We start from the raw sequence: 14133 nt of genomic DNA, 5'->3' as shown, positions 1-14133 counted from the left end.
TTTCGCTATTGGTCAAAATTTCATCATTTGACTCCCCGCCCGCTGTTGTGCTAGAACTTGCAGAAAATAATGACCAACTACATTATTTTCCCAGGTTGAGCAAAGTGTATAAAACACGACAAAGAAAAATCAGCTCACAGCTGCAGTAGATGAAGTAAAAAATATGCACACAAATGGGGATTTAAACTGAAATAACTAAACCAAAAATCCTCAAGTCATCTGTTTTTCAAGGCAGCAGAAGATCACAAAAATTTCCCTATTTGGGGCATGGACAGCATTTGAGCAAGTATAGACATCTATGTGTCATATGATTTAATATAGTGGACTATATAAATAATCTGAGAACAAATGTCAAAATATAAAATATATACTTTATTCTGGGGTTTCAGGGATACACCTGGAAATAGGGGGGGGGAAGCTTTTAAGAAGCCATTCTCTACTGCTCATCCAGGTCAGGATTGCAGCTGGGCTGGAGTCTATCCCAGCTGTTATCGGGCAAAGGATTTAAGGATTTATAGGGTTTTCATTGTATTTCCAGCACATGTATTCTCATGAGCTGAAATTAAAATTTGCAATCATGTCAGGTTTTTCTTTTTATTATTTTAAATAAGAAATATTAAGTACAAATAAGACATAAAACAAACATGTGAAGAGGGTAGTGCAAAGACACAAGTGATTTATCACATCTGTTACCTCTGGCTGTAGCAGAGATTACAGAGCACCAGCAGAGTTTAAAAGTCTTACAGCCTCTGGGAAAAAGATCCTTCCTTAGTCTGGTGGTTCTGCTCTAGATCACAGCTTCCTGCCTGAAGGGGAGTCTTTCAAGAAAGAGGAGGCAATTTCCCTGCATCTGCTGGTGACGTCTGTGGTGGTGGTGGTGGGGGCAGCTGCTACAAACAATAGTCTATGCAGCTTTCACCACCCTCAGCAGAGCCTTCCTCTCTACCACAGAGAAGCTCCCATGCCACACAATAATGCAGAAAAGCAGGACACTCTCTCCCACACATCTATAGCAAGAGGACATTTGTAAGTCTATTGCAGGGCTGATGCTTAGAGACAGGAAACCATTCACCTTCACATCCACAACTACACCAGCTGAGCTAGCATGCCTATTTTTGAACTGGAGTTGGAGGCTTGCAGAGTCACTCAGACATGCAAACTAAACACAAAGGCCCCTTTAAGAATCCTTTAAATTAAATGATGGAATTACTGAGTTATATTCCAGATGTTATTGTGACACATCTCAGGAGTATTTGAAGGCTTCGGCACATCTTAAGATAAAACCTCATTTGTTTGGGGTGATATAAAGGCAAAGAGCAAAAACTGTGCTATTTACAAGTATAGCTCAATGGTTTCAGTCTTTCCTGATTCTAGTGCATAGTTCAGAACTATATAGATTCTGCAGGCCTAGTGTTTTGATACTGACAGATGGCTCCTATGAATTTAGTGAAATACATAAGAACAGTGTAGCAGATCGTTTGTTAGTATGCACTATATCCCCTGACAGTTCTATTGAAGTAAACGGATATAACAAACAGCAAGTAAGATGTGAAAAAAAAACATGTTTAACTTAAAATTAAGCTCAGAAAGGGGTTTTCCTCCCTCTTTATTGATCGTCTCCCGAGCCACACTCCATTCCACTTGGTGGCGCCCCAACGCTGGCTTGTCAACAGACATTAAACACTAAAGAAGAAGAGCTTACACGAACAGCAATGATGGCGGCCATCAGTGTTGCTCGAAGCAGTTGCGGACTGATAAATGGTTTTAAGGTGTCCTTAAGGAGCGTGGCGCGAGTAAAATATGGCGCAGTATCGGTAACAGTACCGCAGACGAGTTTGCATCGGTCGTGCCGCTGGTACTCCGTCAGCCACCTGTCCGTTAAAGAGAGGATTGACCAGAAGCGAGAGGCGGCACTGCAGGGGGGAGGTCAGCAAAGGATAGAGGCACAACATAAAAGGGTAAAATCAGCTATCGCAGACCGAGGCTGTTATGTTTTATATATTAACACATATTTCTTTTAATTGTATAATATCATATGCTTCAAATGCATTGGCAGCCAGGAGGTTGGTGCTTTAAATGTCAGGCGCAGGGGCTTGTTTGTTTTGCTGGTCTCTCTCACACCTCTTAAACAAAAGTTTATTATTATCATTGTTATTATTTGTTTTAGCCCTGAAAGGGTTAATTTTATTTAAAAAACAAACTTCACAATAACAAATGTTTTTAAGGTATATGTAATGATTTATTTTATGAGATTGGGATAAACCTCTGACAATTAAACAGCTCACAAACTGGTAAGGGATTAAATAATAAGACCTGACAAATTAGGGAAGTAAACTCCTATAAAGAGGCAGCTTTGCTTATGGTATGCAACACTTGAAACATTGATCTAAAGCAACCAGACATTTCAAAACCATAGCTTTTGCAGTGTGGCAGGCAAACTTTCTGATCGGTGACATATCTGATGCATGACTGTAATAAATTTACCATTGTGATGCGGTCCAGGGTAAGCTGACAGCCAGGGAGCGAGTGCAACTACTGCTTGACCCTGAATCCTTTGTAGAGACGGACATGTTTGTGGAACACCGTTGCGCCGACTTCGGCATGGAGCAGGACAGAAACAAGGTATCAGGTCGTGCACAAATACCTCTTGCAGCAGCGTGTTTCTTATTTTGCGACATTTTCAGTGAATTTTGATCATTTTTTTTCTCTCATAGTTCCCCGGTGACAGCGTTGTGACAGGCCGAGGTAGAATCAATGGCAGGCTCGTTTATGTTTTCAGTCAGGTACAGTGTTCATTCATTGTACAGAAAAACTATATGTGGCAACTCGATTTTATGTGACAATCTCTTTGTCTTGCACTCTGTGTTTTTTGCAGGACTTCACAGTTTTTGGCGGAAGTCTGTCTGGAGCTCACGCACAGAAGATATGTAAGGTATACAGATGTTTCACAGTAACATTAAACATCGTGTTTGTCAGCTGTGAGCAAGTTAGCATCTGTATGGGTGTGTTTGTCTTTGGTCATTTCCTCATTTGATGTGCCACTTTTAAATCTGTGGTCAGATCATGGACCAGGCCATGACGGTCGGGGCTCCGGTAATCGGGCTGAACGACTCTGGAGGAGCTCGGATCCAGGAAGGAGTGGAATCTCTAGCTGGATATGCAGATATATTCCTGGTATTTCATTTATATATTTTTGTGCAGACCTTTTCATGTAAATCAATTTTAAAATGTCAAGTTTTGCACCTGACGATTTTTTGAGCTCAGAAGCTTGAAGCCCTAAATTCTTTTCGGTTTAACATTCCACATAAATGGCGGGAGTCATGTCCGTAAACTCATCATCAACAGCTGGTGTCGTATTTCTGACACTGTACGTGTTCTTGTTTCCAGAGGAACGTGATGGCTTCAGGAGTCATCCCTCAGATCTCCCTCATCATGGGTCCGTGTGCAGGAGGAGCCGTGTACTCTCCTGCTCTCACAGATTTCACCTTCATGGTTAAGGTATGTAGCTGACACAGTAAAATCCACTGTAGGTAAAATATTAGTTTTATGCTATTTAAGCTGCAAGAAATATGAAAAAGTCCTGAAATATTTCCAAACTGGCACGCAAATGCTATTTTGTGTTTAGAGAAGAGATGCATTCAATTCCAATAAGCACAGAAACATTTGTGTTTGTGTGTTTAGGACACGTCATACCTGTTCATCACAGGGCCTGATGTTGTCAAGTCTGTCACCAATGAAGATGTGACTCAGGAGGAGCTTGGTGGAGCCAAAACTCATACCACCGTGTCCGGTCAGACTCTTTTTAGATGTGTGGATGTTGAAGAGTTTTGTAAACTAAGCTGTAGCAATCACTGGTGCTTTACCAGCACTGGCTTTAGGTTTGTCATATTTACCAGTGTGAGCCTGTCTTGAGCCACCCTTCATTTCCACCTTTGGGGCGATTGTGGCTCAAGAGTTGGGAGTTCGCCTTGTAATCGGAAGGTTGCCAGTTCGAGCCCCGGCTTGGACAGTCTCGGTCGTTGTGTCCTTGGGCAAGACACTTCACCCGTTGCCTACTGGCGGTGGTCAGAGGGCCCGGTGGCGCCAGTGTCCGGCAGCCTCGCCTCTGTCAGTGCACCCCAGGGTGGCTGTGGCTACAATGTAGCTTGCCATCACCAGTGTGTGAATGTGTGTGTGAATTTTTTAAACACTTTTAAACACTTTGGCATGCATAAAATTCTATGTTTTGCACTAAGAAGTGATTTCCAAAAACTGAATAAGTGTAGAACAAAACAAGAAATAACAGGCCTAAAAACTATTTGCTGCAAATAAACTGTATGTGAAAGTCATTAAGAAATTGGAAAAAAGAGACCTGACACAGTTTACAGCCATCTGTAAAACACAGTGGAGGATCTTTCGTGGTTTGGGGATGAATTTCAGCCAGTGGTTTTGGAGATTTTGTCTGGATTGATGGAATTATGAACACAGAAAAAGAATGTAGTTCATGATCCATCGTACATGACCATCTGGAAAGCATCTGATTGGCATGAACTTCATTTTTTAGTACAACAGTGATCCCTGCCAACACACAATGGAAGCTGGACCTCAACCTTATTGAAGGAGTATGGGAGAATGTTGACAGAGAATTGAACAAAAAGCTGCCAACATCCAAAGAAGAGCTTTGAATGTCCTTCAGGAATTCTGAAGACTACTTAAAGAAACCTTACTTAAGTTCATGCTGTGTTGGAAAAATAAAGGTAGTCATACCAAATATTGACTTTCAGGCTTGTTAGAATTGTGCAAACCTGCTTTTGCTTTATGCAGTTTTCATTCTTGTTTGCATGTTTCTTTTGCCTATTTTCCCAGCACAATATACAGAAATGAGGGGTGGTTTAAGACTTTTTCACAGCATCTTTTTAAATCTGTTTAGCAAATGAAATCTAATCAAGCATTACTGCTCAAGTCAGGGTGTTTAACTCGTCTGAGAGAAACTCTCGTTAAAATGTCTTATTGCTTTTTCGTAGGTGTGGCTCACCGTGCTTTTGAGAATGATATTGAGGCTTTGCTCAACCTGCGAGAGTTTTTCAACTTCCTGCCACTTAGCAATCAGGATCCCGCACCTATCAGGGAGTCCCATGACTCTAGGTAGGCAGTAACCTTTGCCCTCATTGAACTAATCACAAATCCCATCCTTTTTTGTCTGATGTCTCATTTGTTTTTCAGCGACCGTCTGGTACCATCATTGGACAACATCGTCCCTTTAGAGTCAACTAAAGCCTACGACATGTTGGACATAATTCATGCAGTATGCGCACAAACATACACCTTCTAATATGTACCACAACATCTCATTTCCTTTTTGTGTGTGTTTAAAAAAAAAAGTTCTTTTTCTTAATCAGATAGTAGATGAGAGGGAATTCTTTGAGATCATGCCCAACTACGCCAAAAACATTGTGGTGGGATTTGCCCGTATGAATGGACGCACTGTGGGCATTGTGGGTAATCAGCCCAAAGTAGCTTCAGGTAAGAAAAATATGTGAATAACTAACAGTTAAAAAAAAAAACCCTCAATCCATTCAATCCATTTTGTACTTGTCTTGTTTGTCAGGCTGTTTGGACATCAACTCCTCAGTGAAGGGAGCCCGATTTGTTCGCTTCTGTGATGCTTTCAACATTCCCATCATCACGTTTGTGGATGTGCCAGGCTTCCTGCCAGGTATTCTTGGATAATATCCTCATGCATGTACACACAGGCTGCAGTTATGTGCAGGGCATGTTTGCCATGCTGAAGTTCATGATTTAATCGGTTTAGTTTAACGACCAGTGATTCTCCGGTGAGTTGGATGAGACTGAACAGACCACCTGTAGAAAATCTGATAGTCTGAACCCCTATCCAATAGAACTGCTGTGTTTTCTCTCAACAGGCACAGCTCAGGAGTACGGAGGCATCATCCGACACGGAGCCAAACTGCTTTTTGCTTTTGCAGAGGCCACAGTCCCAAAAATAACCATCATTACCAGAAAGGTGTGTGAGGTTTCTATTGCACATCTGGCTCAGCTGTTTGTTGTATAATGCCCTGCCTACAAAAAGCACCTCCAAGTTCACTGCCACGTTGAACTGCGAGCAGTGATGATAACTCAACACCCCAGTGTTTTTTTTTTCAGAATAAAAGCCTCTGTAATAATTTCACTGGAATCTTTTGTCTGAATCGGCTACAAAAAAACAAACAGCTAACTTAGCATTTTATCAGTTTTGATTATTTTACATCTGCATTCATTTACTGTCTGAAATGCTGCTTGTTGCTGAATTAATCCTTTTATTTTGGTCTTTGCATCCCAGGCGTACGGAGGAGCCTATGATGTGATGAGCTCAAAACACTTGAGAGGAGACGTGAACTACGCCTGGCCTACAGCTGAGGTCGCCGTCATGGGTGCCAAGGTACACATTACCTCTAGGTTTTTTGTTTGTCCCTTTCTCTCTGCTTCCTTTATTTTTACAGTTTTAATTTCTTTTTTTTCCTCAGGGTGCCGTTCAGATTATCTTCAGAGGAAAGGAGAACCAGGCAGAAGCAGAGGCTGAATACGTGGAGAAGTTTGCTAACCCTTTCCCAGCTGCTGTCAGAGGTAAATCTGCTTTTTTTTTTTTTTTTCTTTTGACTGTTCCTGCTCTTTATCTGCTGACAGTGTATGCGGCAACAAACCGAGTACATCTTTATCCGACTGTGCTTGTTTTAGGTTTTGTGGATGACATCATCGAGCCAGCGACAACTCGCAAAAAGATCTGCCAAGATCTAGAGGTGCTAGCCAGCAAGAAGCAGGTCAACCCCTGGAAGAAGCATGCCAACATTCCTCTGTGAAAATGTTCTCCACACTAACGCTATGGAAAGGCATTTGTATTGACTTTTACATTTCAAATAAAATTGGGGGTTTTTGCAGACAGCAGATCAGCAAACTCAGTTTTCACTGTTTTCTCTCACCCACCTTTAACGGTACCCCGTGATATTGGGAGCCTGTCTATTAGATTTAGTTTACCACTCCACTGAAAGCAGCAAGTGAAGATCACTCCTGATTTCTGTTAAGTATAATTGATTTTGTATTTGGAGCACTTGCAACAAAATCAGAATGTGTATCTTTACTACTTTATAGTTTATATTAAATCCCTAAAAACATCTGAAATAAATGACCCCGTAGTCACACACAGTGGTCATATTGGCAACTACTGTTGATATGGCTATCTAAGAGGCCAGAGATTTAGTGTTAGCAGCAAATGCAAACAAACTAAAGTTTGTTATCATGTGCAATGTTTTCAGAGTTGTTCATATACTATATATCAGTTTTTTTACAGTTGGTGCTTTCAAAAGGCACCTAAAGCATTTGATGTCCTCCATTTAGGTCAAGGAGACGTCCTTACCAACAGGAACTGTGCCTTTTCTCTGTGGCAGGCTCTGTACTGTCATCTGTAAAATAAATCATGGCCTCAATATTCTGCGTGTTTATTCATTTTCTTTGTTTTAAAAGTCATTATTGCCAGAGACGCTGGATCATATCTAGTGGAATCTCAGCCATTCTTTTAAGTGTGCATGATCAGATCCAGCTCCCACAACAGACACACAATGGGATGGAGCTGGTGTAGTCTCATAGTTTAAGGGTAAATGGTCATAGCTGAACCGGTCACAGTTTTCAACGACTTAAAGGGCATAAAGTCTGAGGGCCAGCCTGTGTACAAAATTGATGAACTACACTTAATCGATACATTTTGACTCTGTTTTTTATTTAATTTAGTTTCAGTTTCCATAGTCAACTTTGTGTCCATCAATACCTCATCAGGCAAACTATAACATTTTTACTAAACTATCAAATACTAAAATTAAGGATATGGGTTAGCTAAAATATTTTAAATCTAATTTTAGTTAACTATAATAACCTTGCTCTTGGTCACCGTTTTGGCTTTGGCCTCTATGTTCCAGTGAATCTTAGCGTTTCAGCTTGCCAAGGCATTATGGACAATTGTATCCTTCCAACTTTGTGTAGACAGTTTGAGGAGACACATATTCTATTGTAGCATGACTGTAACCTACTAAACAAAGCAGGGTCCATAAAGGCATAGTTGGATGAGTCTGATGTGAAGGAACCGGACTGACCCATGCAGAGCTCTGACCTCAACCCCCATCAAACACCTTCAGCTTGAACTAGAATGGATACCGTCAGCCAGGACGTCTCGTCTAACATCCAGGTCCGACCTCGGAAATGCTCTTCTAGATGAATGGGCAAAAAAGTCATGCTCAGGTGGCTTAAGACTTGTCTATATATTGTACCTTCGGTTAATGTGTGCCTATTCAGAAGACCTATAAGATATAAAACTAGGACTCTGACAAAGGCCTAATATATTCAATAATCTAAAAAAAAGAAATCCATATTGTGGTTTTAAGGAAGGTTAACTGTTCATTCTTCACATTAAACACACAAGTGGAAAACTGTATCTGACAACAACAGACACCAGCCCATGAATTGATTACAGATTTTATTTTATTAAAAAGAATTTAGGTTCACAGAAAAAAAACAAACAGGCTTTTACAGTATTTTGGGGCAAATGATGTCAACTGCACTGCAGAAAAGATCCAATTGTCTTTGATTTTTACAGGACTGCAAACCAGCCAGTGAATAAAGGTTGTAAATATTGAACTGGGGTGGTGGCGGCATGGCTGAACACATTCAAAACACATTCAAACAAATCTGTCATACATAAAGATCCATCACTGCACTGGATATGAACAACAAGTTTTCCATCTTCTGAGTCTGTTAACACTGATTGCAGGTAGCAAAATGTTTTCACCTGTAAAATGAACAAACTGAAGAGTGAACTGCGAAACGATTGCAATCAGACCTACAGCGCTTGGAAGCTGGTATCATCGGTATCCGTTGGATATGACTTACAGGTGTGGAGGGGAGGGGCTAGAATATACTTTTTAGTATGTAGGCCACAATTTGGCAACAAACAAGGTACATATTCAAGAAAGAGCTGTACAAACATCAGACAAAAACAAAAACACACTTGATTTAAAACTTTAGTACTAAAGCTACAGAATTGAAAATATGTCTTTTTTTTTTTTTAACTTTTTTAAAATTAGTTCAAAAAGCCGCTATTTAGGGGTTGGAGGGTTGTGTGTGCAGAAGATTTAAGGTGTGGATTCTCTCCGTGGTCGGTCAGATGTGCATCTTCACTGTTAAATAACACAACTCTCTCTTTGCTTTGACACCACATGCACACACGGCAGCTGCATCACGTCCTCCAGGTCGGTGTACAGCTGTCGACCTCTGTGTGCACATCCCACTGCCTAACCGAGGTCACCACCAACACTTCACACGCATATCACGCACCAGCACCAACACATACGACGACTCAGAGATGGCAGAGAGAGGAGACGGGGCAGTGGGTGGTATTAAGAGCAAAGATATAGAACATTTAGTTGGATTTAAGATGGGGTGAAGTGCAACACCAAAAGAGGGGGGTGGGGGCTGTACAGAGTGTTACGCTGCAGACTGGGAGCCGAAGCAAACAACTGTACATGTGTGTAACGGGGGGAGGCGAGGGGGGAGGGCTGTAAAAACTGCGAGTACTTGTCGGCCGGCTGCAGGATTATGCAGCCAGAGCGCCATCAGAGGTACTGCTAACAAATGCTAAACCAACAGGCTGAAGAGGAAGAGGAGGAAGAATACAAGCAGGACAAGGCTCTTGAATAGTTCAGACTACACTGTGGATCCTCCGATCCGCCTGACTGAAGAGGGCGGATCCTTGCCTCCAGGTGAGATCCTGCAGTTTCAGAAGATCCTCTTGAAAAGCATCCTTCCATCATGTCTTACAGAGAAAGAAAAGTACTTCAAAAATGATTTTTTTCTTCATCTTACGAGTCTTGATTGGCAGGTGATCTGGGCTAAACCTTCCTCTTCCGTTTACTCCTGATTAGCATCCTGATCTTAGGATCTTTTCCAGTTTCCAGATCAGAACATGGGCATGCTGAATCCCTGGAACAATGAAGAGGAGAAAGTCAGAAAACCTTCCCCCCCAAAAAAAGAAGAAGAAAAAGTACATGCTCTATATAAAAAGTGCGGCAGTGTTTGCTCTTTTGCTACTGAAGTTCACTTTATATGCAGGGACTTTAAAATCTCACCTTTATGTCTGTACTGTGAAAAAGCCAAAATGCTTTCAGAATAACTTAATTAATTTTTAATCAGTGAAACTGATTTTGATGCTTAAAATTGTTGGTTTGCTTAGCCATTTCTAAGATCAAAAGTTCTTAATTACCACGAGAATTAACTAAAATACACTTTGATGCCAGAATTTTGGTAAAAATATTCCAAATGTTAACAGGTGTTATTGTTCCAATGGCAACTTTTCAGAAACTATCCATCCAACAATTGTGCTGATTGATGAAATGCATCTATTTGACCTCTACTCTGGCTTTGGATTTGACCTTCTTAGAAGCAGGAACTGAAATCCGCTGGTGCAAATTTACAGTACTTATTTTTTAAAAATACTAATATAATACTTTTCATCATTAAATAGTCTGTTTGTGGAACATCTATAAGTGAAACCTGCATGTCTATATGTCATAATATTGTGTGTGCATTGTTAGATTGAAAGCCCTTGTTTGAATTAATAAAACTACATAAAAAACTTTAAGTGCTCAGCTGAAGTAAAAAAAAAACAAAAAACAAGTAACCATAAACAGATGACATAGAAGACATAAGCTTATAATCTGTGATTAATGCACATGAGTGTAACGTATGAAAAAATTATATATCTTGGAAATGTTAGCCAATCAGATATATTTTAAACAGAAGCTGAAATTTGTTAGAGAAAGGACTTCTTTAAATCAGTTTTTCTGTGCTTTTGAATGCTTAATTTCTCCTCTTATCCTTCATTACCTATAGTCTAACTTATTACTATTTTATTTTTATTTTGTTCAGTTTTCTTTTCGATATTTAGTTGGCAAATCATAACTTACCGACTCGTCTTCAATCATCGCTGCAGAGTCAAAGAAGTCCGGTCTTAATTCCGCTCTTTCACGTCTGTTCCTTGAAGGTGGCTGTAAAAGGTCAAATATTTTGTAAGAAGCCATGTCACAACCAGAACGAGAAAAAACCCCTGAAACCTCGTATCAACTAAATGAATAGTTTATAACTGACCAGGTCGATCACCATGGTGTCTTCAAACTCCTCGTTCATGTCCTCCAGCTGGCCCCGCGATGACATCATCACATCTTCAAAGATTGGCTCCGCGTCATCCTCCATCAGCCCACGCCTGAAAGGGAATGCCAGGTTACGATATTTTGGTTACTGTGACTTTTAGGGTGGATAAAGGTTTGGACAGAATTTGTGTTTCCACTTTTACCCAACGTCTTCACAGTACGCTTACGGTTTATGAGCAAAATACACACTTACACAGTCTGCCGGACACCCTGATTGCTGCGAGACTTGATGTAGTTCATGCCTGTTCGGTCCTTCCTATTCACCTCTTCTATCTTCTGCTGGCCGAGCCATGACATCTGCATCTGAGGACTGAGGACAAACGAAGACACATGTCCATTAGTTCTGCTGCTGTCTTGTAACTTTAAAAACTGGGCTAACGTTTCTATGTGCATGTGCACCTACGGACAACATGTGCATGAACCCACTTGTGTACGTAATCGTTCTCTGATCCTGGCTCTGAGTCTGGGTCAGGCATGTGCTCTGCTGGTCTGTTCTCTCTGAGGACTGTTGAGGTGAGCTGAGGAGTCTGAAGTGCCCCGGGTGTCTGCAGGGTGTCATTGCGCATCATCCACGAGCCCTCTACGCTACTCTCCTCTGAATATGAAGCAAACAGAGTAATTTCAGTTTCAGCAGCAGGAGTAAGTGTCTCATCTCCTTTAAGAGATCAAGTTCAGTTAGGCCACCCCAATAAAATGGGCAATCCTTCATCTCTGCTCACCCTCAATACGTTTCTTGTGGAGTGGCGGTCGACCCTTCTTGCTGCGGACTGAGCCGGTCTTGCTGCTTGAGCCTGACGTAACAGACATGTGGTCCTCGTCTCCTCCTGTCAGCAGGCTGTTTCTGTAGGAAATCAGCGGCAGCCACACGTCCTCCCGACGCTCTGACATCGACTCTGACATGAACTTCTCCAGGTACGAGTGGCTGTGGAGGCAGCAGCATTTTATAGCATTATCCTTTTTCTTTGACACAAATCCCGTTGGGGTTTTGTCAGGAAGGCCATCCAACATAAAAACTGTGCCGAATCAAACATGTGGAGCTACCAGCTGTGGTGGAGCAGGGGAACATAGGTATATAAAAGCTGGAGTATTAGCTGATGATAAATTGGATTGAAGTACTTACACTGTCTTTTTGTCCTGGCGGATTAATTTCGAGGAGAATTCACTCAGGACTTCCAGGAAGGCCAAGTTTATAGGAGGAAACTCTGGTCCTCGAGGATTCTGGTACTTAAATGCAAACTCTATTCCATCCCTGACACAATGGAAAGACAACAGAGAGGAGAAACAATGAGAGATGACAATAAAGAAAGCAACACAAAGTTACACGAGTACTACAACTTTACAAACAGTTGGTGTATATAACAAAGACTCTTAACCTCAATCTACCCTGATTAATTATTAACGGTGTATTTTTTGTACTAACTTAATTCATGTAACTTTAAAAGCAAATAAAAACTTGTGTCTGCTTTATGCTTCCTATGTGATTCTAAAACTGGTCGGTAAAAGTTTACTTAACGTTTTGCTCGCAGGCTTGAATAAGTTGTTAAAATTATTTAATTTCACATCCCGAACATGCAAGAATTAACCAAAATCCTGCATCAATTATTGGTATTTCAATGTAAAGACAAATTGGAATCACTCATACTCTTTTAATTTATGCTACAAGTATCAATCTACAGCTTCCGTTTACAGAGACACCACAGCGCTCGTGATCTCACTTGTGTAGCGTGGCGACAGCCTCTCTGGTCTTGATCTGATCCAGGCCAAAGGTGAGGGCAAAGCGCCGGGCGAGCTCCTTGATGCCGCTCACGTGAGAAGACGTTCGGTCCAGGTTGGGACCCTGATCCTGCAGCAGCTCATTGAACAGCTGCAACACACATATGAGTGCATAGGAGTTAGTGGGTATGCACAGGAGAGCACTTGTAACACAGAAGTACACAGAAGGAAGCTGTGTAAAAAGCACCATCACTGTCTCACCTGCTGCAGACTGAGGATGAGTGTCTTGGCACAGAGGATTTTGTCCGTCTGTCTGGTTTTACTGAGAGTCTCCTTGATGATGTCGCCATAGTCATTATAATACTGAGGCAGAGAAACGAAACTGTTAATTCGCCCAAGTTGTCTGAATTAATGCACTGAATCTCATATCACACTCAGATTTGCATCAAAGGTAAATTTAGGTGAATTAAAACCATTTTTTTTCAATTCCACAGTAAATCAGCTCCATTGTTGTCTCAGAAGTAGCCACATTTATATCATAATGCTAACATTAACATAAGTGTCAGAGCGAAACAAAGATATTGTTACTAGTACTGAAATTGTTGTGATGGCTTTTTATCTCACCATATTTGTTTTTTTCCAAAGTTTTCTCTCTTTTAAACTATCAGCTGGTTATTATTTTTCAGCATGCATGCTACACACAAACCTTCATATAGTGTTTGAAGATGTCAGCAGCAGCAGGCATGTCTACAATGTCGTAGATGATGAGTTTACAGAAAGCTGCAAGCAGGTTTCTCCTCTTATGGAGAGCCTCGATCTTGTTGGCTTCATCCTCCTCATCTCCCTCTGCAGGCACAAAGACAGTAGTGGACAACAATGACAAAGCTCCCTACCTTCTCTCAACCTTAACAGTTAAAATCTTCTTGGATCTGAAACAGAAACCACAACATGATCCGATCTAACTTCTCTCTCACCCATGCTCTGACTCTCATCATCCTGGTCGATGAAGACGTGGTCTAAGACGAAGTTTAGCAGCTCGTTTTGCAGAGTGCTGTCTGGGTTAAACACCAGTGGCTGGAGGCCTTCTCTGCCACCAGAAATCAGCTGGTGACTGAAGATCATCAACAGGTCACAGAGAAGCATGAATGCCTAAACAAGAAACAGCAATATTGTCACAGCTTGACCAAAGAGT

The 14133-nt window shown here is 41.3% G+C and overlaps 2 protein-coding genes across 2 annotated transcripts in view; one reads left to right on the top strand and one right to left on the bottom strand.

The window, feature by feature from the left end:
• Nucleotides 1-1703: 1703 nt before the first annotated feature.
• Nucleotides 1704-7450, top strand: pccb (propionyl-CoA carboxylase subunit beta). The gene is made up of 15 exons (XM_085342411.1): nucleotides 1704-1958; nucleotides 2503-2622; nucleotides 2715-2783; nucleotides 2876-2932; nucleotides 3061-3174; nucleotides 3388-3498; nucleotides 3682-3790; nucleotides 5004-5124; nucleotides 5203-5284; nucleotides 5379-5502; nucleotides 5588-5695; nucleotides 5904-6004; nucleotides 6320-6418; nucleotides 6504-6603; nucleotides 6715-7450. The coding sequence occupies exons 1-15, from the start codon at nucleotides 1713-1715 to the stop codon at nucleotides 6834-6836; spliced, it is 1683 nt and encodes a 560-aa protein (XP_085198537.1). The 5' UTR covers nucleotides 1704-1712; the 3' UTR covers nucleotides 6837-7450.
• A 1671-nt stretch (nucleotides 7451-9121) lies between these two features.
• Nucleotides 9122-14133, bottom strand: part of stag1a (STAG1 cohesin complex component a) — a 39448-nt gene continuing 34436 nt past the window's right edge. Inside the window, exons 22-32 of the mRNA XM_085342388.1 lie at nucleotides 13916-14090; nucleotides 13648-13787; nucleotides 13203-13304; nucleotides 12944-13092; nucleotides 12349-12477; nucleotides 11948-12150; nucleotides 11655-11823; nucleotides 11422-11538; nucleotides 11167-11281; nucleotides 10986-11066; nucleotides 9122-10002 (exon numbers count right to left, since the gene is read on the bottom strand). Of these exons, the coding sequence (XP_085198514.1) occupies nucleotides 9979-10002; nucleotides 10986-11066; nucleotides 11167-11281; nucleotides 11422-11538; nucleotides 11655-11823; nucleotides 11948-12150; nucleotides 12349-12477; nucleotides 12944-13092; nucleotides 13203-13304; nucleotides 13648-13787; nucleotides 13916-14090 (1404 nt within the window). The 3' untranslated portion in view covers nucleotides 9122-9978. The remainder of the gene's footprint in view (nucleotides 10003-10985; nucleotides 11067-11166; nucleotides 11282-11421; nucleotides 11539-11654; nucleotides 11824-11947; nucleotides 12151-12348; nucleotides 12478-12943; nucleotides 13093-13202; nucleotides 13305-13647; nucleotides 13788-13915; nucleotides 14091-14133) is intronic.

Source organism: Diplotaxodon limnothrissa, linkage group LG19, assembly GCF_057381915.1.
Source record: "Diplotaxodon limnothrissa isolate DT_005_m linkage group LG19, D_limnothrissa_male_GT1.1, whole genome shotgun sequence".
In the NCBI taxonomy this organism is placed as follows: domain Eukaryota; kingdom Metazoa; phylum Chordata; class Actinopteri; order Cichliformes; family Cichlidae; genus Diplotaxodon; species Diplotaxodon limnothrissa.
Note: the sequence above shows the minus strand (reverse complement) of the source record. Positions and strands in the feature narration are given on the sequence as shown.